The 25,241-nt window shown below is 35.3% G+C and overlaps 1 protein-coding gene and 1 long non-coding RNA gene across 3 annotated transcripts; one reads left to right on the plus strand and one right to left on the minus strand.

Moving 5' to 3' along the window:
* Positions 1–23,115, minus strand: LOC104901688 (phosphoinositide phosphatase SAC3). 2 transcript variants are annotated; one of them, XM_010689284.4, is made up of 16 exons: positions 22,396–23,109; positions 19,023–19,227; positions 18,774–18,939; positions 16,558–16,780; positions 16,293–16,369; positions 15,919–16,106; positions 13,276–13,373; positions 12,604–12,737; positions 12,362–12,490; positions 9,567–9,927; positions 8,479–8,600; positions 8,094–8,207; positions 7,406–7,597; positions 3,020–3,196; positions 862–970; positions 1–534 (listed from the first exon to the last, which is right to left on the minus strand). In XM_010689284.4, the coding sequence occupies exons 1-16, from the start codon at positions 22,489–22,491 to the stop codon at positions 409–411; spliced, it is 2,517 nt and encodes an 838-aa protein (XP_010687586.1). In that variant the 5' UTR covers positions 22,492–23,109; the 3' UTR covers positions 1–408. The 2 variants fall into 2 exon arrangements, with proteins under 2 accessions (XP_010687586.1, XP_048490911.1); XM_048634954.2 differs by lacking the exon at positions 1–534 and having other exon boundaries at positions 862–989; positions 22,396–23,115.
* On the plus strand, positions 11,073–11,708 carry LOC130589720 (uncharacterized). Its single transcript, XR_008967357.1, has 2 exons — positions 11,073–11,458; positions 11,519–11,708. It is a non-coding gene; the product is annotated as an uncharacterized LOC130589720 (long non-coding RNA).
* Positions 23,116–25,241: the final 2,126 nt, after the last annotated feature.

Genomic DNA, 25,241 nt, shown 5'->3' on the forward strand with positions numbered 1-25,241 from the left:
TGCGATAAACTATTCCTTAATGTCCTCTTTCCTTTATCATTTTCGGTATGAAATTAAATTCGACCCATCGTTAAAACAGATTGAAAGAATCAACTGCCTACATTTGCAAGAGGAGCTCCCAAGAGCAAACGATACATATTTACAAGGAACTTTGCAGAAACAGTTCATCAAGGAGGAGAGGAAAAGAAAACAAAAAAGAAAACAGAAAAATAAGCTCCTAAAAGAATCTGTAACTATTGGCTATTTACCATCAGCTTCGGATTGCCAAACGGATGAAGAACTCAGCTTCAGCACTCAACTAACTATTGGCATGAACTTCAGTCAAGAGGAGGATAGAGGAAAAGCTCAGTGCTCATTTTCAAAATTTCACACGGGGAGGATGATCGAAGAAAAGCACGGTGCACAATTTCAAATTTTACAATGGCAAAGTGCCTCTCCAGATGTAACCCAATTTACGAAGCTTTCCGAATAGTCTTCTAGAACAGAACCGTTAGCCTTACCATATGATAATTCTCCTTCTGTATGCTCCCTTAACTGTAAAAAGTTGTCCACATAAAATGATTAAGCATACACAAAATGAGGGATTTAGGTTGTCAGGGATTTTCACTTAGATAATTACAAATTAACTGCACCTTTTTGCTCATGAAGCAAGCATACGTGGTATTTTTTGTGTTATCCATGTCTGATATTACTTAACTCTAGATTTGACCGTATCTTGATTAATTATCCAACTTATAGAATATCTTTTGTGTATCATTGTTACTAACCTCTTATTGGACGTGGGAACCTTAAGATTTTGTTTGAGAATACAAGAGAAACCCAATATATGTTCCTAGATAATCTACTGTGTTGAGAACTCACCTTCATCCCAGATCCATATTGACTGCTAGATGAAGTTGTTTCTCCCATCATTCCATTCATGACATTATCGGACGATAGCCCAGCAAATGGAGAGCTTGTAGACATTGACCTGCAAGAATCAAAACACACTAAATCTCAATCAGTGGTAGCTCCTTTCTCATACACTTTAGACCTTAAATCAGTTTACTTATTACCAGATATGTTTGATTTCAAATTAGTAAAAAACTATGAGAATAAGGTTTTTTCCAAAAAATACACGCTGAGACAAATCTAACAAAATCCCAAAAGAATAATTTTATTTATGCAATGGACTATCAATATTTAGTTAGGGAGCTCTTGAAACTTGAGTTATTCTCCTATTTTCTATGGTTAGATAAAGCCACAATAAGGCTCCGTTTGGTAGGGCGTAAAATATTTTCAGTGTAAAATGATTTTCATGGAAAACAATTTACAATGGAAAACACAATTCCAAAATTAGTTTTCCGTTGTTTGGTTCAACGTAAAAAAAATGATGAAATGAAAGGAAATGAAAGGAAAGTAGAGAGGTAGTGAGAGGAGTGTACAAGAGAGAGAAGGAAAATAGTTTTCCCTTCATTTTGAAAGGAAAATGGTTTTCCATCCTTGGGAGAGTAATTTTACCCCAAGGGAAAACGGTTTTACACTATTTTGCCAACCAAACAATGTAAAACTGAAAATAGAGGAAAACAGTTTTCCGGGAAAACGTTTTACGCCCTACCAAACGGAGCCTAAGTGAACCATATACTGAGATAAGAGAATTGGACACAGTAACTTCTCCATTTTATATTCATGTACATATAATTCATTATCCATCTGCCTTGCGTGTGATGCTTCTACTTCAAGAAGGAACTCGTAAATCTAACCATCCATCTTCAGGAAAAATCCTCTATGCAGCTAATAGCCAACAATAGAACAGTGATAAGAAGCCTTTGTCACTGAAAGAATAGGCTGCTAACAGGACAAAAAAATGGGTGGTAATATGAGTATATAAGTGGGTTGAACAAATTGATAACTGTCAATTGGCTCCGTATTATTTCTTAGTTATCTGCATAAACAGGCACAGAAAGGACTAAAGGAGATTCATAGAGTTCTCTGCTGCATCTTTTAATGATCTCTTGGCTAATGATTCTCACTTTTCTGATTTAACCAGTTTTTGGCAATCAAGATTCATGAGTCGGAAGATGGAAGTTTTGTTAGGATGATTCTGAAAAATTTATAAGCAACAAATGTTTGATGTGGAGTGACGGAGCTAACAGCACCTCTTCCTTCACTGAAACAGCACAAGTCATTTCTGGTACATGTTTAATGTGAACGGAATATATTCAGAAGTCCAATTTTAATTTTAACCAAATGAAAGGGAGTGATATTAGTCAACATTACTCTGCATAAAAGGGAGACAATGGGTGTATTTAAGGAATAAATTGCATTGTCATTCGCCAATTTTTGGGCATGGTCAATGTTCTTTGTCATGACCTTAATTGTTTTTTTTTTTTGAGGGGAGACCATAATTGTTGTAGTATATAGGAAACAAAATGTATAATCTACTCCCACTCTTGACTTCATCCTAGATGCAACTTCAATCACATGTAACTCCCCTTCTCTTAAAAGCATAGTCTTCAAAACTCATAAAAGAAGTTCGCCAAGAAATCTTATCTTTTATCAGTTCCCAGATTTTGTGAAGAGAGAATCTTAATCCAACACTGAATTTCTATGCTCAAATTAAATATTAAACATTGCATTTGCCTTCTAAAGAAACGAATTGTAACATCGTTGGACCCTATGCACAAAGACTACAGGAGCATCTAGAGAAGACAGGTGAGGGGGATATACTGATCATGCAATTGTGTTAGTGAAATGCAATCGGTTGCTATTGATAACTCAATGTAATTAGGAAGATAATATATCCTCCATTCACGTCTTTGTACTTGTAAGAGATACTTTCTTACTTACACTACTAAAACAAAACTCTACCAGTAACATTCTCTTTTTCTATTTACTCCTTTCATCTGCATAAATGGAAGAATCGTAAAGGTCCATAATCATTTTTCCAACGCTTCCTTAAGGATCAAGAACTGACAAAACAATCAAGCTTCAAAAATATGCAATAAACAATATCTCTAAAAGAGAGGCAGAAAATTACCTTTCATAAGACTCTTCCTCGCATGAATGTCCAGAAGAAGAAAGCCAATCTAAGTCCACAAAATTTGAGCAGTCTAATGAATCTACACGTTCATGAATGTTGACATGATCATTTTCAACATAATGTTCTCTCTGAACATCTCCGAAAAGCTGCTTGCGAGGAATTGAATTGGAACACCTGTAACAAATACAGTTAGGAAGCAAAATGGCTATGCATAAAGATTAAAACATTTGACATGAAGCCCCAACAATGAAATGTATATTACTAACAAACAAAAATCAGATAAGTCATAACAGTAAACCACAGAGTCTCCAGAGAGTTAAAGCCCACATGCAAGAACGGCAGAAAAGATCAACAACGTGCTGACTTGATTTTCGCTGATATCCGACATCAGTTTTACACAATGCTCACCAAGGTTACCACAGAAGAAGACGCCTATCTCGAATAAGTAATTCATTACTTTTAAGCAAGACTACTGGCAACTAGTACTGCTAACTTCAAAGTTACCACAGATAAAGACGCCTATCTTTGATTAGTACTCCCTCCGTTTCCTAAAGATCTTCCCTCTTTCCGTTTAAGGGTGTTTCCAAAAGATCTTCCCTCTTTTGCTTTATTCCTTATTTGGCAAAACAAATTTCCCTATTTACCCTCTCATGTCACTATCATATGGTCCACCATTACATTATTAATTCAATTTTACTCCCTTTCTCTCTCTTACTTTAACCCCTTTTTTTATTTATTTTATCTTAACCCCTTTCTCTCTCCTACTTTACTCACACCATGCCCCACACAACTTGATTTTCCTTGGTATCTGTAGGAACAGTAAGTGGGAAGATCTTTAGGAAACGGAGGGAGTACTTCTGTACTTTTAAGCAAGACTAGTGGCCAGTTATGCACTAAGAAGTAAAGCAATTTGGCAACACATATGAATATGAGACGAATGGAAGCACCCAACAAGTTGTATTACTCGTTTGCACAATCACAATATTTTATTTAATTAGTATTTCATAATTTACAAAGTAACAGTTCCAAAGCTCTAACGCCAGTTAAGTAAATAGATACACAATAAAGTGCCATGAAGACAAAAGTATAGCAGCCATAAGACATATAAGCACTTGTGGGTGTGCCTAATCCCAGCCACAAGACTTCTAAGCAAGACTAGTGGCAATTAACTTCCAATCTCGACGTGATTTTGATATGACATTTCTTTTATCATATAGTTTCCTTGTAACGCTTTATGCAAGAGTTGGACCGTTGGAGTTGTATTGCAAGATCTCTAAATAACTTAAAGATTATCTAACGTATCTATCGTTCAACATCCTCAAAAAATAGTAAATATGGAGAGTGAATTAACAGCTAGACAAGCCAAGAGTGTCATCCTTAGTTTTAAAAGGCGCAAGGCTCACCGAGGCGCAAGGTGAAGGCGCACCAAGGCGCACCTTCGTACCAGAAACATTAATAATCAATCATTAGAACATATTTTATACTCAAAATAACATAATATTTTAAAATATATAAGGTATTGTAATTAAAAATATATATAAGCTACTGTCCGTACTTAAATTCGCTACTGCAAAATCCATAATTGCCTATTTATAGTATGCCAATGAAATTAGGTAGCATTTGGGAACCCGAATTTCATTTTAATTTTAGTATTTCAATTCTAAAATTGAAGTCATGCATTTGAATTCCAATTCCATTTCCTCAAACTCGTTTGGGAAACATGGGGAATTAATTTCCAAATCCAATTCCTCAAACTCGTTTGCGAAACATGGGAATTGAATTTCAATTCGGCCATGGGGTGGGGTCGCAGCAGAGGGGGGGGGGGATAATGGGGAACTTAGAAGAGTGAGAAAATAGAATGGGAGAGAAATTGAAATGACAGGGGGAGGGGGCGGGATTTATAGCATGTGTTTATAACTTGGTTGGAATTGTATTGGAATTGGCCAAATCCCAAATAGAATTCCATTAAGTACCCAAACAAGTGAATTGGGACAATTATTTGAAATGATGGTTCCCAAACAGGCCCTTAAGGTACTTGTTTGGGAAAAAAAACAATCTGGCCATAGGCTAAGAACAAAAGAAGAACAGAAGAAGGAAAAGAGGACAAGAGAAAAAATGAGGAAAAAGATTTTAAAAAAACAATTTCCCCACATGCCTACCTCAGTCATAAAGGCAAAAAATAAAAACAAAGAAAATGTTGGAGAAACTAGAAAGGCAGAGCCTTGACAGTTCCACAATCAAGAATGAGAAAAGCTTTAAAGAAAAGAAGAAAGAGAAGGAAGCTCTCAGGAAAAATTCGAAAGAAAGAAAAAAGAGAAACAGAAGAATAGACGGTCGAAGAGAGAAAGAGAAGAAGAGAAGATCTAATAGAGAGAAACCTAACCTGAAATCTTCTGTTGGCGGCCACCGGAGATGGCAAACGACGCTGTAGGCCACCGGAGAAGAAGTTCATCGACAACACCAAAGAAAACGGATACCGAATCAGAAGTCAAGGCACAAAAGAAATTGTTTCAATGGAAGTAGTTTCTAGCTTTAGCCACCGATTATTTTTCCCTTTGGGATCGAAACAACCTATTAAGGGTTGTCGCCTACATAACCTACCTCCCAGATTAAGGGAAGAAGGTCTCAGATCACTGTAGTTCGAGCCCTTTTGTTAAAGCAGTTCCTGTACTTTGAATTACTTTGAATGAAATGAATTCAAGCTAGTAAAGTAGTCCGCTTGAAGGGGGCCCTCCTCACCTCTCCCCTTCCCCTTACCATACTCGTCGGCAACTTCTGTCAAACCAACAACCACGAATTTGCGATACTGGTTCACAACTCACGATTTAGGGTTTTCCCCAAAATCAGGGCTTTTAATTAGGGTACTAATTGATGAAGTATCATGCAGTTAACAAAGGGCTTTTGCTCGAAATTAAGAAATTAAGGCAAAGGTGAGCTAGAATTTGAAATTTTTTGGTTTTTTCCAACATTTAAACTCAATCTATTCTTTCTCCTCCTCTCCTGCGCCTCTCTACCAGAAGAGGCCACCTTGCACCTCGCCGGAGGCGGATAAGGGCGCGCGCCTCTTAGCGCCTGTTGTAGATCACCTCGTCTCACTCTTCAGATGTGTTTTGGCCGTCCTTGTCTGGCTTGCCTTGGGCACGCTTTTTAAAACTAAGGTGCCATCTTGAATCTTTGTGTCTCAATTTTCTTCATGGTGCCCTAAAAGTCCAATGCCGAAATCAAGAGTGTGAATTCTTAAAAGTAACTACTCCCTCAATCTCTCTAAATTAGGCGATATACCTATACCTTTAAAGCACCACTTTCTAAATACCTTTCAGTTAAACTTTGGACTTCCCTACATGACTCTATGGCTTACAAAGACTACCTAATGGCATGGTAGAGACAAAATCAAATTAGTAAAGCCTATGATAGTTTAACACGATTCCTTAAGAATGATCCCTAGGTAAAATGCGGCTGTACCCTATCATTGATGGAGGGAGTAACTTTCAAGACATGGAAAGCAAGAACTTAGTGTGGACTTCAAGTACAAGAAGGGATGTAATCATTATCTTATATCCACCCACATGATGTCAGCCAACAACTTTGCTTTAAGTAGAGTTAGCTCTACAAATAATTCTGATCCTTTTCAGAACTCCTACTTTTCTACTTTTCCTACCCTTGCCTGCTTTTCTTTTACTGGCTTTATCCCCTTACTTTACCTTTTCTATATTTTCGTAATGTAAGTTTCATAAAAGAACCCCTCAAGAACCCTAATACAACCTACCTACATCAACCCCCCCCCCCCAAAAAAAAAAACAAAACAAAACATCAAAAAGAGAACTGAATCATGGCTTCTCCAATGTGTCCACTAGCAATTTAGCATCTTGACGTGCTACAGTTACTTTTTAAAAAAAAAATCATGCAAATGTACTATCGACAGCTATAGATCAACAATTGAAGTAAGAAAGCTATTCTAATGGCTGTAACCTGAAAGAATCTTATATGCTTAATTCATTGCACACCCAGCAACTGGAAGGCAACCAAACATACACCCCTTTTGCCAAGCATTCCCAAGAAAAAGGAAGAGAAAAAAATCTATGAAACAGTCACATAGTTACTACAGCAACTTGCCGAAAATACATTATAGATGAACGTCAGATATATCTTCAATATACAGAAGACTGACAATTATATCAACGACATAACACCCCCATAAAATATTTGAAAGGAAAACATCACCAAATTATCTGACCCACAACATATTCTCACCTAAAGAACAATGGCCGTAACCAAGTATCATGCTAAAAGACACACAACATCTATTAGTATTACGTGAAAATGAGGCATGAAACAGCAAATACTAACAATATAGAAACACAGCAAAGCATCACAGATGTAGACCTGTAATATGACGTATCACTTTCTGAAGTTGATATATCAGGAGACGATTCGACCAGAAGCCTATTAGAACCGTCAGATGAATCTTGGAAAACCAAATTCGAAAAGTTCGTCTGTTGTACATTTGTGGATGACATAGGCGAGACACTTGCACGAAGAATACTTCCATCTGACCAGCACCTTTTGAATAAGGACCTAAGAGCATTGGGGTCAGCAAAGGACATGCAGGTTTTAATTAATAATTCTTGAAGAACATAATATTGTAAGGGAATAATTTACCCCGTGCGAAAATGACATGAGGAATCACCACTTTATTCTAACGTTGATTATATTTAGTCCCACCATTTTGGTCTTTTATCAATTCCAACCAACCAAAAGTTACATTATTAACCAATCTTAATGGGGAAAATAGATCAGGACAAAGGGATTTTGAGTTAGCATGTGGAAATCCTTCTGCCAAGGACGTTTAGTTACATGAATAGACCTTATAAAAACATACTCTCAGCATTAAGCATGATCACGCAGCTCCAAGAGTACATATGCCAGCAAACTATGCCTTGCTATATTATAGTTTCAACCCAATTCTAAAAGATATCTAGATACCACAAAACTACAAATCATCTGATAAAAAGCTTATGCAAGTATCATGAATAGGAGAAATAATGAATTTCATCTCAATAACTACAATTACCTTCCATTTTCATCGATATTTGTTTGCCCATTTCTCCCTGCACTCCAGTGGTGGACGGAATTCAGCTCCCACAATGCTGGCTTGCCATGCTGTGCTTGGAAATGTCCCAGGAATCTGCAACACTTTTAATCCATTATACAAGCCACATAAAAAATGCTTCCATTGATTTGTTAACTTAATGACTAAACCCAACAAGATGACAGATTCATGCCATAAGCAGCTCCCGATGGTAGTTAAAACAGCCATGTTCATCGATTGTTTACGTCCCAGAGCAGCATAAGAAAGAGCCTGCTTATGTAAAGATCTACAAGGAACACTATACTACAAAAGGAAAAGAGAATGACCGGCTCACACAAATTTTCATAGGAAGTCAAAGCAAACTTACACATTGATAGCATTTTGCTTTTCTGCATCCATGTATGCATTGCTGTAATATCGTTGCATAGTTCGTATTAATTCTTGGGAATGGGTTGCTGCTCTCCACTGACCCCTTCTTTGAGAAAATATCTATAATTGCAAAAGATTGATAGCTCAAGTCATGTGCTTTTTCTCTCTCTCCAAATCTAAAAAAAGTTGGTGTTTGCATTGTGGGAAGGGAAGGATGGATATTTACATTTTGATATTTAATCAGACAATCAAAAATCATCAAAATATGCTTTTACACGTCATATGATCAAGTCCTTTTCTTTTTCTTTTTCTTTTCTCGGGAGGGCAGGGGGTTCCGTAGAGCTGTGCCCGTTAAACTAATGTTTTTCCTTCTCAAAATGATAAAAAAAACTTTTCCACGTTGTTGATCGCAAGAAATATCCTTGGCGACAAAACCAGCATTGACTAGTGGAGTCCATTGCCAGTTCATTTTCCTTCCACAATGCACAATCCACCCCCAAGGTGGACTCTCAGGTTGTATTCTGACAGCGAAAGCGTAATGGGGGTTTCCTTAACATATGCTTCAATCACACATTTGTTTAATAATCAAACATTGAAAAGTATGGTTTGCTGAATCAGACTAAGAAGATATGCTGCCTACTATTTAAGTTTCCACCCTAGATTGGCAAAAAACACGTTGAACTGATCTCACCGTTCATCTTGCTTTCTATGCCCACTACCATTACTTATTCTAATCCAAAAAAAAATAATAGTAGGTCCTCCTACTTTAACCATCAAAGTGTCAATACTTTCCAAGTGAATATTATAAGATAAAAGGAAAACCGATCTGCTTAAAAATTGATTGGATCATCATCAAATCCAGGAATGGATGCTCAATAGAAAGAAGTGTTTTTCCTAAAGATCGGGTAAACTTGTTTAAAAACATTATATTTTTTTCATTTGACTATCCAGTGAGTGTTTGAAAGTAAATAATTGAAGATGCTGGACAGCTGGAACATGATACAGCACACACAGAGGATTGAAAGCCAAACTGAAAGCCAAAACGTTTTCCAATAGCTTGTTAAACATGTTGTGGAGTGCACATACCTTGTTGTGAGCAGCAGATCCTCCATACTGGTGTGCAAGAGTGTCTCCCATTTTCTCATAAAACCCCATTAAATTATCAGCCAGCTGCGAATCAAGGTCTATTTTTGGGATATCTATCATATCTAGAGCATGAAGCTGGTGTCCGAGGGCGGCTAATCCATATGCAAACTGTGCAACATTTGTTCGATCTAGGCAATCTATGCAATTGGTCCTGAGGACCCCATTTTGGAACATTGGCTTCGTGTCAGCAAAATCTCCATTAGCATTATTATCACCAGCATCATCTCTCTCCACATTATCAGCATCTTCAAGGCCACATTGAGGATCATTCTGTTCAGCTAAGTCCCCTGTATCCATGTTCCTGCAATATTCTTCACATTTAACTTTTCTCTAGGAGTCGTGTCAGCGAAAGTAGACTAAACAGACCTATTGTCAATTTGTCAGTTCTCAAACAGAGCGTTATAATCTAGATAGTACGAGCAGTTGCATTTGTTACATAAAACAAAAGATCAACTTGCATAATATGACAAACTCAAAAAGAGGAAGACTGTTTTTAGCAGCAAAAATCAATCATAAATACAGGGCGAGAATGCTCCTTACATGAGAAATGAAAATGATACTCAACCATACGATTGGATTAGATTTGAACACTTGTTCATTAGAGTTATACCTCCTAGAAAACTTTGAGCCCAAAAAAAAAAATTGAATTTTTTTCTTCTAATATTTTTTTTTTTTTGGAGTTACATCACTTTTTCATTAAAGTTACATCACTTGTTCATTAAAGTTATAGCGCGTAAAATCCATTCTCATTTCTCATGTAAGTATGCATTCTCATATGAACTCACTTCTATAGGGAAAAGATCACATGAAAATGCTCCTTACATGAGAAATGAGAATGAATCTCAACCACATGATTGGATTAGAGTTACAACACTTGTTCATTAGAGTTACAACACTTGTTAATTAGAGTTATACCATCCTGAAAAATTTTGAGCCAAAAAAATAAAAATTTGAACTTTAATTTTCTAATATTCTTTTTTTTGGAGTTACAGCACTTTTTCAATAGAGTTATATCACTTATTCATAAGAGTTATAGCGTGTAAAATTCATTCTCATTTCTCATGTACGTATGCATTCTCATATGAACTCACTTTTATGTATATATGCATATATATGTATACGTGTATATGTATATATATGTATACGTGTATATGTATATGTATATATACGTGTATATGTATATGTATATGTATATATACGTGTATATGTATATATACGTGTATATGTATATATACGTGTATATGTATATATACGTGTATATGTATATATACGTGTATATGTATATATACGTGTATATGTATATGTATATGTATAAATATATATACATATATAGAAATTCGTTAAAAGCAGGCAAAAAGCAAATACACAATAACAGAAAATAGACAAGCAGATTATTGACTAGTTTCAAGACCCCATAGGAATCAACCCGTCAACATCATCCTTGATACCAGAAAAGAGACCATGTCAAAAGTAGAAAGACAAATACCAATTAAACAGCATAAAGACTAGGAAATTTCATTAAATAAATACCACAATTTGAGCACTTTTTTGAATTAAATATCTAGGTTGTCTAAAATTTTATATAAATACCAACTTTCTGCCATTTCTTTTGGAATCACTATCACTTAATAGATTTTTGCAAAATCGTTAGTTTTGCTCCGTTAGTGCCATGTGAAATTACCTTCTTACCTTCCATTAATCTCCACCATCACCAACACCACCAAAACTCACTACCCTTGCGATCCCCTTATTCTCTCCTAACCACCGTTACGAGGTGGTGGTTTCGTAGTTGGTTAGTATTGTGGGGTCAGTCGATTGTTTGGTGGGTGGAGGTGGTGGTGGTCTCATAGTTGATTAGGGTTGTGGGTGGAATGATTTTTGAGTGGGTGGAGGTGGTGGTTTTGTAGTTGTTGTGGTTGTGTGTGGGTCAATTTTTGGGGAGTAAGGGCGGTGGTGGTGGCACCAGCAGCAAGCATGGTTGTTGCATGTGGTATGGACGGTGGTTGGGGGGCAAAATTGTAGTTTCACGTGCCACTAGCGGTGGAAAACTAATGTTTTTTGCAACACTCCGTTAAGTGGTAGTGATTCCAAAAAGATTTAGTCAACCTTGGTATTTATATAAATTTCAAACAACCTAGGTATTTATTTCAAAAAAATGCCCAAAGTATGGTATTTCTTGACAAATTTTCCTTAAAATTATCTATTCCAAGTTCTTACATAAATGAAAGTTAAAAATGGATCGAACAATAAAGTCAAGGCCTTGGAAGCCCAATATTTAACATGGGGATCAGAAATAAATAACGAAATCATCCAACCAATCCTGAGTTCTGACGTGAAAACATGAGATGAATGTTTGGTGCAAACAGTATATAACAAATGTATATGATATGTTTATATCAATATTATTTAAAAACCTTCTCTACATTGCCTACTTTTGTTAATCTCATACCTTGATACCACATGAAGATTCGGTAGAAAATAAGATGTGCATATCAAACATGTCGTAATGAGTACAACAACTTCTAAGGCATACATGTTAGCAACAAAACTTCCAATACAAGATAGACTGCACAATATGTAAGCTAAAAAAAATATAAATGAAGTCTATGATACAAATAGGAACTCAAAAGAGAACTTCCTGACTCCATTTTCTTTATTTTACAAGGAAATCTGAATGACTACCAAGCGTATAAAACTCCTATGACTTGATTTTTAATGGAGATGAGACAGCTTACCCAGAAGACGGACATTCTGAAGAATCACCAGACCCTAAGGCCGGGATTAGTTGACAGTAAAAGAAACCTGTTAGTGTTAATGCATATGCAGCTACTTTCCCTAGGAGGAGCAACACATTTGTGGCTTTGCTGAGAAAAAGAAAAGGAAAAAAGAAAAGAAAAAAAACTGTTGAGTGTCGAAGAACCATGTATTAGGAAGAGATATAGGATTATAACACAATAAAAATGGCAGACATAAATACCTTCGGGTGTGTTTATTCAGATCCCAGTGCAGGAACTTCAAACGTTTCTCTTCAGGCAAATCTTTATTGATAAATTCAATGGCATTTGCAAACTCCGCACGAAGAATTGACTCTCGCGGTCTCTTTTCAACAGTCTATTCAAGAAGGATGAGATATATTTATATATATATAACACATACTGCTCTTGCCTATAAAGCTTCTTAGAATTCTACTCAATATATTTCTCCTACTCTTCAAATTACCTCAAGTACCCATAACCCATGTTAAACCATCAACAATTTGACATGGATTTGGATACTTGACACTTCTATATTTTGGGCCAAAAACACACAACTTTTTTGTAATGGCACTCTCCTATTCCAAAGACTACTTGCCAAGAGCCCAAGACTAAATTTGAAAGAAAAGGTAAAGTTGAATTAGGCTTGAAAGAAAAGGTAAAGTAGACTCCTTTCGTACAGAAGTATTGCCTCGGATCTGCAAGTGTTGCTCTTTGATCATAATGCTCTAGGATCTACAGAAGTAATGCATTAGATCACGAGAGAATTTTGCAAGTTCTAGTTCATGGTTATATTGCCTTCAATATTCCTATTCTTTTCCTTTCGTTTTATCCTTCTTCATATTTCAAGTCGAGGACTCAAATCAAATGAAAATGAGAATGTGAAATCAACATACCTTGATCAAATTCAAAATGATTATCGGGTTGCCATATCTCTTCGCAAGATTTTCAAAATGAAGCCTTGTAGCTTCATAATTTTGGTCTTTCTTTGACACTGAAAAGAAAAACGTGTCAGTAGAAGGAACACCCGTCTTATCTACTGCAAACGGTATCAACATCAAGTTTACTACAAATAATAACAGCCACTACCACCCACTGAAATATCTGGCTGAGGCATGGTTTGCAGCCCAGGTGGATACAAATTTACTTTACCCATACATGTGTAGTCCAAAAATTTTAGATTGCTACTTTCTCGATATATGAAACAATAAACTGAAGCAACAATTGCCACCACATTATAGAAATAACTAGTCCCTGGTCTTGTGTAAAGCACAGGATATTCTTAACATATTGATCAAATCATAAATGCTGATCTTATCAGAAAAGAACCGACACGTTCTCCCAACAGCAAAATCAAAATGACCTTGATCATAGTTGTAACCTTCCATCATCACCGCATGACTAAGGGAATGCTCTTTTCACCTTATTTTGGGAATTTATTACTTACTATTCTTAAAATAAGATAAGACCAGAAAAATTAAAATCAGGCCATAAAAATTCAAACCACGCCAGATGTTCTTAATTCCTTTTACTAATTACAAAATATATTCAATTTCTTATTTGTTAAAATTATAAAAAGTAGACTTATGAAAAAAAAAATTAGTTGAAAACGAATCCAACAATATTATGCGTGAACATGTTTTCCCTCTAGGTTGGCGTAAATATATGGTCAAAGTTCAGTCTAACTTAGACTGGACCTCATCAGACCACAAAGATTCAGAAAAGAATAGACAGACAAGACCAGATCATATTAAAATCCACACCATGTCACCTTATTTCAGGTGAAGAAAACATAGCCCAAAACTTAAGTGGGGTATCTTAGGAATATTAAATCACAATGCATTACTGCTTCAAGATAGGTGATGCCTCTTCCCAAGTACCCAAAACAGCATACGCAGATAAAATTCCCAGGTAAAAGCAATATTAATTCATGTCATGGCCTCTCATTCATTCATTATTTAGAATGAGTACTAAGACATGAAGGTATGTCAATAAGTGTTGTTGCATCGTTCGTGAAAACTGCATATAGACCCTCGAGTACCAGCAAACTCACATGCAAGTCCATGACGATTTTATTCCCACCACAGCAAACAAAAGCCTTTTCTTTCTCTATTTTTAGAATTTTTGCAACGGAAAGAACAAGTTGAACTTAAGTAAGAGTTGCTTTGATCTTTAACTAAATATAAGCCAAAAGGTGCAATTTTTGAGTGTGGTTTTCCATTAATGCTCACGAAAATATCAGGATCACTGTGGAAAAATCTAGAGACCATCTATTATATAATAATCCTCATTACAGCATAAATCATAACAAGACTTATCAGTTGAGACAATTCAATTAGTAGCAATCAAGAAATACTGTCAACCAATTAGTCATTGATGCAACTCTTCCAGTGGCAATCAAGAAAAAGAAAGTTTAATAGGTAATGCTCCTGATTAACTCTCAATTCTCCTTTCTTTGGACATGTTCATGTGCACTTCTTTTAGCAATATTATGTTGTTAAATAAATCAGTAATTCTCTGGTTGTCTGAATTGTCTTGTGCACCAAAATCACCACATAGTGAAGATTCACAAAAAATAATTGCCTTTGGATATGTAAGTATGGATATTGGTTACACCCCCTACTCTGTTACACCAAGATTGATTAGAAGTACAAGGATAAACGAGAATACTCATAGATCACATTTCCTATACCCGAAAAAGAAAACTGTACATTCATGATCTCAGGATTGAAGTTTATTGATTAGGATTACAGTTGTGCTTGTAGTGGTCAATCGGTTGTATTTACAAAAGAACCTACTTATCAGCACCTCCCCCCCACCACCACCACCCCCCCCCCGAAAAGAAAACTGTACATTCATGATCTCAGGATTGAAGTTTATTGATTAGGATTACAGTTGTGCTTGTAGTGGTCAATCGGTTGTATTTTCAAAAGAACTTACTTATCAGCACCTCCTCCCCCCCCCCCAACCCCCTTTCTTTTTTCTTTTTCTTTTTTGGGGGGGGGGGGGGGGGGGGGTGGGGGGATATTTTCAGTTGGTTAGGAAAAAAAATTGTCAATTACTACCTACTTAATAGCCAGTTTGTGATTTATAGCCTTTTCAGAATAATTACCTTTTCAAATAGTTCGCCTTTACTATTGCTACTTCCCGGGTAAATGTTTAAGGGCAAATCACTTAAATGACTTCATAAACTAAAATGTGCAAAATCCAACAAAGGGTGGCAATAGTAACTTTGAAGTGCGTGAAGGGATAATAATTTAGAACCTTTTTTATTGGATAGAAGTCACATAATGGACAAACGAAGAGGTATTGATTGACCAATTTCCCTAATATATTTGCCACCCACATTTTAAAACTCATGGTTCTGCCCCCATTTTGGAAGCTTATGATGTAGGTAGCCTCCCATACCAAAATCAAAAAAGCTGATTTTGCAGGATCACACAGCAGACAGAATGGCAATATTTGACAAAATTGAGACGGAAAATAATGCCAACAACAAAAGATAAGGCTAAAGGCTGAGGCTATCAAGAAAAACATACATATAATATCCGGCTTAATATTTAACCGAGAAGTCTCCTGTGACCAAAAGAGGGGAATAGACCCACGATTCTGCACGACAGAGCTAATTCGCACAGGTAATCCTTCAGCAACATCCTCAAACACAATCTGCTCAGTTTCAACATCATTCGCCACTCGCCCTTTCTCATTAACTCCTCTTTTGAGGTACCTAATGAAGAGGAATGACACCATATAAGAGAAGCGTCAACTTAGCTCAAGTTAAACCAAATTACATCACCAATATACAAGACTATAGGGTGGGGAGAAATATTTAACAATATCATAGATCAGACATGAGAAATATTTGAAAGTGCAAGCAAAATCACACAAAGCCAAAGCATCATCGACTGCCAACCTGGTACCAGCATAATGACGTGAACGCCTTGCTATAAGAGCTAGGTTGAAGTTGTGTCCAGCTATAGAGAATGTCGTCTGAATTAAATAAAGATAAGTCAAATATAGCTAGTATAACACAAGAGGATAACAGAAAGCATTGTAGACAAACAAATAAATTCAGGAATTTTATAATTACAACAGGGAAGAGTCGGTCTTTGTCATCATATAACATCTCATATTCAGACAACCAACTCTGCATTCCAGACCACAAGCTCACCACTTACTTGCTTAAAGGAGCCATAAACCAATGCTACGGTCCATAAGGAGTTTTGAAGATTATTCCGGATTCCACGTGTCAAAAATTCATTCCAAACAAACATAGTTTCATAGAGGACATGCCCTGCTTGTCTATCACACAAATTCTTCTGTAGGGCGCGCATAACATGGTAAGAATAGCTGAAGAAGAAGTCCTTTGTAAGATCGACCATGCATAGAAGCTTCTTATATCTGCAGAACAAACACAATAAAAATTAGCAAAACCAATGCAGTTATGCACAAAGAAGTAAAGAAATTTGGCACCACATATGAATATGAGATGAATAAAAGCACCAAACAAGTCGTTTTATTCATTTGCAATAATCATAAAATTCTATCTAATTAGTATTTTAGAATTTTAAAAAGTAACAGTTCCAAAGCTCTGAAGCCATTTAAGTATATAGATACACAATAAACTGCCATGAAGACGAAAGTACAGCAACCACAAGACATAAGCATTTGTGAGTGTGCCTAATCCTTTTGTATTTATTAATGGAGAAAAAGAGAGACAAAGCTGCAAATGAATGCCAAAACTATTCGAGTTACAATAAGGCCTACACAATAACTCCAGTCATGTAGTGGAGTATATTCACATTCCAGACAATATCACGAATTCATGATAGCAACAAATTCATCTACCAAGTCCGACATCTAAGCTATCCTCTGTTCATCTGGCTTGGGTCAAATGAACAGATCATCCGACTTCAGAAAGAAAGATATTATGCCAATCCTCTTTTCATGCTTATAGATGGGAAAGGCCTTCTTTTATGACAAAGCCTATTTTGAAGTTGTTATATTGAGGGCTTCATCAATTGCAGCCCATCGAAGCAAATTAAAAGGAAGATTTTGCTATTATAGAAAAACCTTCATTTCCTTGACAATAAGAGAAACCACAAAGCACATTGATATATTTTCTTAGGAGAAACCAAAGTCATACAGACTTCTAATACCCAGATAGATTGTCAGATAAGTAGTTGAGGATATGAAATAAAGAACATGTTCAATTAAGGAAGAGTAGAGAGGTAGAGAGAGAAGGAGATCCTTTCAATTTAGAAGAGGAGAGAAATAATGAGTTGAGGATCCATGCGCGAAGAAAGTTATGTAAGATCAAGTTTCTCAATCTCTACTAATATGATATATTACATCTTTAGGCTTTTAACTTATAGCAACAGTTGAATTTGGGACAATAATACAACAGCAAGATTAGCCTCATTCTTGCTTCAATCAGTTTGTCTCTCATCTGAACATGGTTAGGTTAACATAGATTATAATGGAAATTAGTTCTACAACCCTGTTCTCTGAAGGAGTCAATCAATCAAGCAATAACAGAAGGATGGAGCCATAACCTTCCAGGCTCTGGCATAAGTATGCACGTGTTCTTTTGATAGAGAAAAAAGGTACCACACTTCAATATAAACTGTGGAGCATTTACACAACCAGTCCTAGTTAAAGCCAGATGTGTAGCAAGCAAAGCAAATGAGGTAGAAAGGTGACAGAAGGATCCCCACCCCCTGGGCCCTCTCCTTTAGAGTTTAGACAATATGAAAGAATTAGTTGATGGGGGAAAGACAAATTAAACTTAAAAAAAGTGAAAAGAAACATAGTCACCCCAAATATGGTGTCCCTTTCTAAAATCTATGCAGTTAATTGCACGTTATATTTCATATTCTCTGAATTTTTTCACTCTTGTAATATACGAGGAAGAGGAATGAACAAAAATTTGAGGGAAGCTAGAGGTAGAGACAATAGAAGAGAAAAAAGGTAAGAGAGAGACATCAAAGAAGGTAAATACTAAGCAGACATGCATTTAATGTTGTTTACTTCATTCAAGCCTCGAACTCGCACAAGAAACAAAATGAGACATGAGAAAGAAAACAAAAGGCTAGGTAAACAGGTATTCACCAATTTAACTTATTCACGTTAGAACCTCAAAAGAGTTCAACGCGATAGACATAAAGTATAAAAGTCAAGACAACATAAGTTCTAAACTGATTGCAATATAATCTGAAAGCACTAATCCTGTCCAGGAGCTAAAAACTAGCCATCACATTAATCCAGAGAAGGAAACAACAGTGTCTAGGGAAGCCACTGGATCAAATACAAATTCATTATATCAAAGTATTCAGGTCCATTGTGGTCCTAGATAGCACAACTATTGAACCAGAGAAGAAAATTATTAGTATACCTGCATTCATTCCTTGAGTCCGTCATATGGGCTTGCTCTGCAGAATATGGAAGCGAAATTATCTCGCTCTTCGAGATGGCATATACTGCATGGCCACAAATTGAACCGATTTGCCTCCTTTCAGTGATTAGTAGCATATAGTAAGGCCCCAAAAATTTAACAAACCCTGAAAGTTGGGGAGAGAAGTTGAAAAATATAGGATTTATCCATTAACCAGAGCGGTTTAAGTTAAAAAATTAAATCACCTACCAACAATTCCATAACAAGTTGTGACAAATTTAAGCCCACCTATGGACTTATTTCCTTCATGTATCCGTTTCTGAAGTTCAGTACATTCACTTTCAGTATATGTAGTAGAATCTTCGTGAATAATCAATTCATATGGTTCTGACCTATCAATGCTTAAAACTCGCCAATTTGTTCTACTCTTGTCCCTTCCTATGATGTAGAATTTCTGAAACATGATAGAGAGCAGCTAATCAGAAAAGCGGTATAAGCCTTTCAGATAGGAGACATTGACATTTAGATATAAGTTAATTCTCGCCAGCAAAAAATTACAATTTGCTCAGGTTCTTCTAGAACCCATAAAGATACTTCCAAGCAGTTTGGTCATTGGTGACACCTCTAACAAGTGTGGAAAATCATGACTTCTTACGACAACTTGAAACATTTTCATGTTGTAAATAGCATGCAAGACTAGACATGCATATGAATAGCTAATTCAGCTCAGAATAACATTGGCAATAGAACATTTTCATATAAGGCCCTTGCTAGTTATCTTTAACAAGCAATGTCTCCCCTTTCTAAAGATCAACTCTCTAGCACCATGAATTACATTAAGTTCATAGTGATATAAGCATGACAAACATAATGACATTATTTATAATGCTTTTACATCCCATGTTAATACATGAAAGTTCTTTGAGCAAGTCGGCCCAAATATCAGCAAATTCATTGCAAAAGATTATGTAATATCTTATAAATTTACTGTGGTTTTCCATCAGCAATTTTCTATCTTAAAATTTTTTATCACGGGTAAAACAAAACACAATAGCCTTAGAGAAGGATGGTTTAGTCTCAACCCTCCCTTGAACATGAACCGCATGCCCTTGGTATCATATGAGTATATGTCACTATTATCTCAATTGTACTGAGGGAGGTAATTGTGTCAATTCATAAAATTCTCATATAAACCTAGTCCCTACAAGGATACAACCACGATCTACTAATATGAAGCTCAGCTCCCACCATTAACAAATGATAGGATCTTGCCAACTGATATACGTTTATGGGAGTGCCACCCCAAGATCTAGCTTGAAAGGAGAGCCTGTAAAGTATAAACCTATATAAGTCACACATCAGCCTCCCTTCCCCCAGAAGACTGATGAGGGACTCGATTGCTTCTACTATGCAATTGGACCATAGGTTCGAAATACCAACAGCTAAGCAAACTACCACCTCATAACAAAATACTGTAAATCCCTAGTAGCTAGTAGCAAAGCAATAAAAACTGAAGAGCGCCATCTGCAAACTTTAAGAACTCTTTCTATGAAAACCATAATCTTGCTTATCAATGAGATGATGGCATACATAGTTGGAATCAGAACAAAGTTATCTGGAATCTTATGAGCACAGAGCAACTAACAGTGCCACAAAGCTAACATAACCCATTGTTGAAAAAATATGTTCCATCAGGATTGTACAAGGAGAAGCATCAGTAAGCAAGAAGATGAATACTGTTCCACATTGAAAACCCCCTCCAACATAAGCAAAAATGACCATTGCAGTCCCAATGTGGTGCATACTAGATCCACAAAATCGTAAATACTCAAAACCCTATCCCCAATAATCTCCTAACAAACTCTTGCCTAATCACAGCTTGTACCATGAATGCAAGGAGGGGAAAATGGAAGCCAAGATCCTACACCAATTAGCCACTAAACACAAATATAATTTTCTTTGACAAAAATATGCAATGGCCTCCTGATTTTTCACTTTGGATGAATCCTTGACGTACATCATCACTACATTTGCATATAAATTCATTATCTCTTATTCATCCACTGTCGTATTATCACAATTCACAAACATAATTCTATTTCCCAACAGAAACCTATAGCTCTTATAAAGAAAACGCCAGTTTCTTCTATGATGCTACTCGCAGCAACTTATCGAGCGCAATGTGTATTTGTATCTAATAAAGCTATAAGAGGATGCTGGTTACTCCTCTTTTCCTATTCTTCCACCCATCTTAAGAGGAGATTTTCTTCTACTGCATCCCATTCAAATCTTTATCTCCTAATCCTCCCTTTGATACAATATGTCTCCAACTCTACTCAAGTGACACCGAGATGAAGGAAATTCCTCTTATTGCAGAATGGTTGTTCTCACAAACAATACCAGCAAAATGCTTCAAATGGGATTACAGGCACGCAGCATCTTCTCACAAGAGGACCTAATCTTATTATTACTAACATCCTCAAAGGCCTCTTTCAATCTCCTTGACATCATCATGCAAGATAATCCTTCTGTTCTTTAGTTGCAAGACATTGACTTTTGCACTATTCTTATACTAACCTTGACCAGAAATAATTTACCAATGAATGGAAACAAAGTTTAGTATGTAAGATATTGCATTTATTGCAATGTATTTTTAAAAAATATATGTATGTAAGTTTTACTAACAAATAATTAAAATATATTATTGGTCAAAGTTGTGTGTTGGCCGGTAAGATAAATCCAAGTGTTGCAACAAAAAAGCATTGGAGCAAGTATTAAGCATCTCTTGCAGCAAGTCTTAACAGCCCATTTCTTATATCTACATATAACTAAATTGGCTCCAGATTTGATTAAATTTGGCAATTCTATCGCTCCATAATAAAAAGTACCTGTAAATAATTAGACGCTCTCCATACTATATTATGTAGGCAAATCAGATTAAAATATTCTTAAGCAGAGAATTCAAGAAAAAGAGGAAATTCTTCTCTGAGATCAAACATTATATATATATATGCTGATACCCAAGTTGTATTATTACAATTGTCTAAAACCACCACAAAGCATAACAAACTTTCTCTACAATGAGCAATGTGAGCTATGCCATTGAACGATGTCCAGGCAAAAACTTCGAAAGAGTGTCTTGTCCTCCACAATCAAGGAAATCCATGAATGGTCATACATAAACAGTTACAGGTAACTGTTAAATTATACCTAATCATATTCGCCACAAGACATACACACAGGCAATTGTATATCTAGTTTACATGCTGAGTTACCCTCCACTATAACCAAAAATCACATACTTTTTTTCTTTTTGTTCTCCAATCTTTGCTTTCCAAAATCAAAAAATAACAAGCCAAATGAAACATAGCAACATCATTCACATAAACCTAATCTCAAACACACACAAAAAAAAACAATCACAATTCCACCCAACTTTACATGTATCTCAATCAACTTTAACCCACACTAATACCTACAACAAACAAAAATTTGCCCAAAAAACCCAATTCAAAATTCTTGCAATCCAATAAGATCTCAACATCAATAATTCAAACAACAACCCTACAAATAAAAATTATAAAGGCAATAACAATGACACAAGAACAAGATGGGGCGGTACCGATCGAGTCTCATAGAGCTCAAACTCGTGCATACATGGCTGAGGAGGGGAGAGAGTAGGTTGAAAAGGTTGAGTTTCTCTCTCTTGAGAACCCATTTTTATCTTAATTCTCTATTCTCTCTCTTATGTAGATCCCCGAGCCTCCGGGCTCGGGAATTGCTCAAACTCGCATTCAAATTTCCCACTTCAAATTTACAAAACCTTCACACCATTGTTGAACCATTGGTTGCTTCAAATACAGCATTTCTTTCCTTTCTCCAAGTTTGAATTTTTCTTCAATAACCCAATTCCCATAAACCAATTATCTTAATCTTTTCAACAACACCCACAAATTTTTCTTTCAAACCCACAAAAAGATTTCAACTTTTTCACCCAAAATCATACAATTCTCCTCTACCCACCTGAAATTATGACAAACCCAACTCAAATATAGCTTTAATTACATCAAAAATGATATAAATGCAAGAGATTAACGGATCAAATGCAAATATATCTTGTAATTAATAAAACTGAAAATGAAAAATCAAAACTTTGAAAGAAAATTGCTATCTAAATTCTAGAAAATTGGCTGATAATTGAGAGAGAAAGAAAGGAGAGGAAGGTGAGATCGGAAGAGGCAAAACCAAGACCACAACTTGGCAAATTAGCATATGCCAAAATCCCCACCGAATTTTTCTTTATTTTGTGTTTGTTTTATTTATTTATTTATTTATCTATTTATTTTCCTTGACCTTTCTTTCTTGTGTTAAAATTAAATTTTGCTCTACTTACTATTATTATAAAAAATATTTAAAGGGGTGAATAATAAAAAAGAAAAAAAGGGCATTTTCAACAGAAGGCAGGTTTCTTGTGAGCTGTGAACTCTTTCTGTTACGTTGGGGGCAATTATTGGCAGGGAGATTATTATTTTTTATTAAGTGGACATTTTTAACAAAATTTCAATTTACATATGATGACGATAGACATAACTTAGATTTGCTTCCTTATTTTGTTCCATGTTGTTTGGCCACGTGTGAGTCGATGTATGATCATTATTTGAAACCAAAACTAATTTTTTTTACCCAGACGACGTATCGGGTCAGTTACAACTAGTTTTTAATGCACACGATGCGTGCGATGATATTTTTGGACATAACTATTACTCATTATTGAAACAAATCATGTAAAACGGAGATCAATACTGCTAATCAAGATTGATATTAATTGAGGTTCATGTCAAATCAAGTCCAGATGAGCCAAGATAAATATAATCTATTTTCATGATTTCATGTAATATTGTTGTTTTATTTATAGATAAATAAGTATGATTAACATTAGTTGTTTGTTAATAGTCCAAAAAAATTGTAGCCAAAAACCACAAAGCCACATGTATGCAAGTAACAGACCCACATAATTTTACCTATATATCCATATGACTATCAATCCCACCTACCATATAACTATCCATCATATGACTGATGTGTCTTACTTTTTTTCATCTAGTCCTCTACATTTTCATATTCTCATCTACAATTTTATATCTTCCCTTCCCTCAAAAAATTAGAACGGTTCTTTCAATAAAAAAAAATAAGAAGAACGACTCATTTACTTATCTTCACTATCTTTCTTATCTCACTAAAAAAGATTGAGATTTCATATTCATATTTCACGGCAAACATCACATTAATAAGCTAATTATGGTGTTAAAATTAACCCCATTAACGCTCCATTAATTTTTAGGGTAATTTTGGTCTTTGTTTTGTGGATCTTTTTAGGTTTTCATTTCGATCGGGTGGTAGTGTTCAAAACGTTCGTGGAAATGGAGTTGAAATTGAACGTTATGTGATTAACGAATTAAATGAGGGGCCTCAAATTTGAAGGTAATTCTTTACGTTTTATATATGTTCCTGATTTCATCCCAAAAATTTAATTGTCAACTAAATTTTTCAAAGATCCGGTTACATTTCATTTGAACTTTTATTTGTGAAGATGGTTTTTTTAAAGAAATTCGTGGCTAAATTTCTTGAATCATCCACTTTTCCTTTTTCTTTCCCTTTTTTTTGTCAAGACTTTTTTTACTCTTTTTTTTGGGTTTTTAATTATTCATACCTTTTCTAATTCTTTTTTTTTGGTTTAAAATTATCCATAAGAAATCCGTAAAATCATTCGTTTTTCATCGGTTTTTATTTTCAATATTTGTTTTGAAAAATTAGTGTAATTTTAGATTTAGTTTGATTATTGTGTCATTTGTTATTGTATTTAAAATTGATTTATATTTTATTTTATTTTTTTTGTTACAAACATTTACTGATTTTTTAAAATAATTATTTCAAAATTTATACCATACAATAATAGGGACTTAAAATATTCATGTAACTCGAATATAAGAGTTAGTTTTTTTTCAACTAATTTGAAATAACTTGCAAGATGAAAAGGAATTATGTACCTTTTTTAGGAGTTCGCATATCGCCAATGGACAAATGTGAATATTCCCGTCGAAATTGTATATTTTTGTTAGTTTGTAATTTGTATTGATGTTGTAGTGTATAGGTAGTTTTTTTTTTAGTATGTAATAGTAAATGGTTCTTGGGAACGGAGTATGTAATTGCTAATGGGTTTACAGTTTGTAATTGCATTTTCTTGTTTTTGTAAAGTTTCCTCATTTCAGTTATTTGTATAATGTGAATTATGCAATTCTATTGATTTCAGTTGACTTGTGATAGATTACTATAATTGTAGTTTTGTAGTTTTTTTTTTAAGTCTCGTTTTGGTTGAAATTGGTCTTGTAATTTAGAAAGAGAAGGGGGTAAAACTGTATATTCAGATTGGGACACCATAGCTCCCCCTTTCCTTATATAATAGAGATA

Source organism: Beta vulgaris, chromosome 8 (assembly GCF_026745355.1).
Source record: "Beta vulgaris subsp. vulgaris cultivar EL10 chromosome 8, EL10.2, whole genome shotgun sequence".
Classification (NCBI taxonomy): Eukaryota; Viridiplantae; Streptophyta; class Magnoliopsida; order Caryophyllales; family Amaranthaceae; genus Beta; species Beta vulgaris.

Bases quoted from the DNA above. Each gene is read 5' to 3' on its own strand.
- LOC104901688 (XM_010689284.4), bottom strand. From the start codon at position 22,491: ATGGGTTCTCAAGAGAGAGAAACTCAACCTTTTCAACCTACTCTCTCC. The intron at 18,940-19,022 runs GTAGGTGATTTA...CCCAACTTTCAG, and splicing joins AACTTGTTATGGAATTGTTG to GGTTTGTTAAATTTTTGGGG. The intron at 7,598-8,093 runs GTAATTGTAGTT...CAATGCTCTTAG, and splicing joins AATATCGATGAAAATGGAAG to GTCCTTATTCAAAAGGTGCT.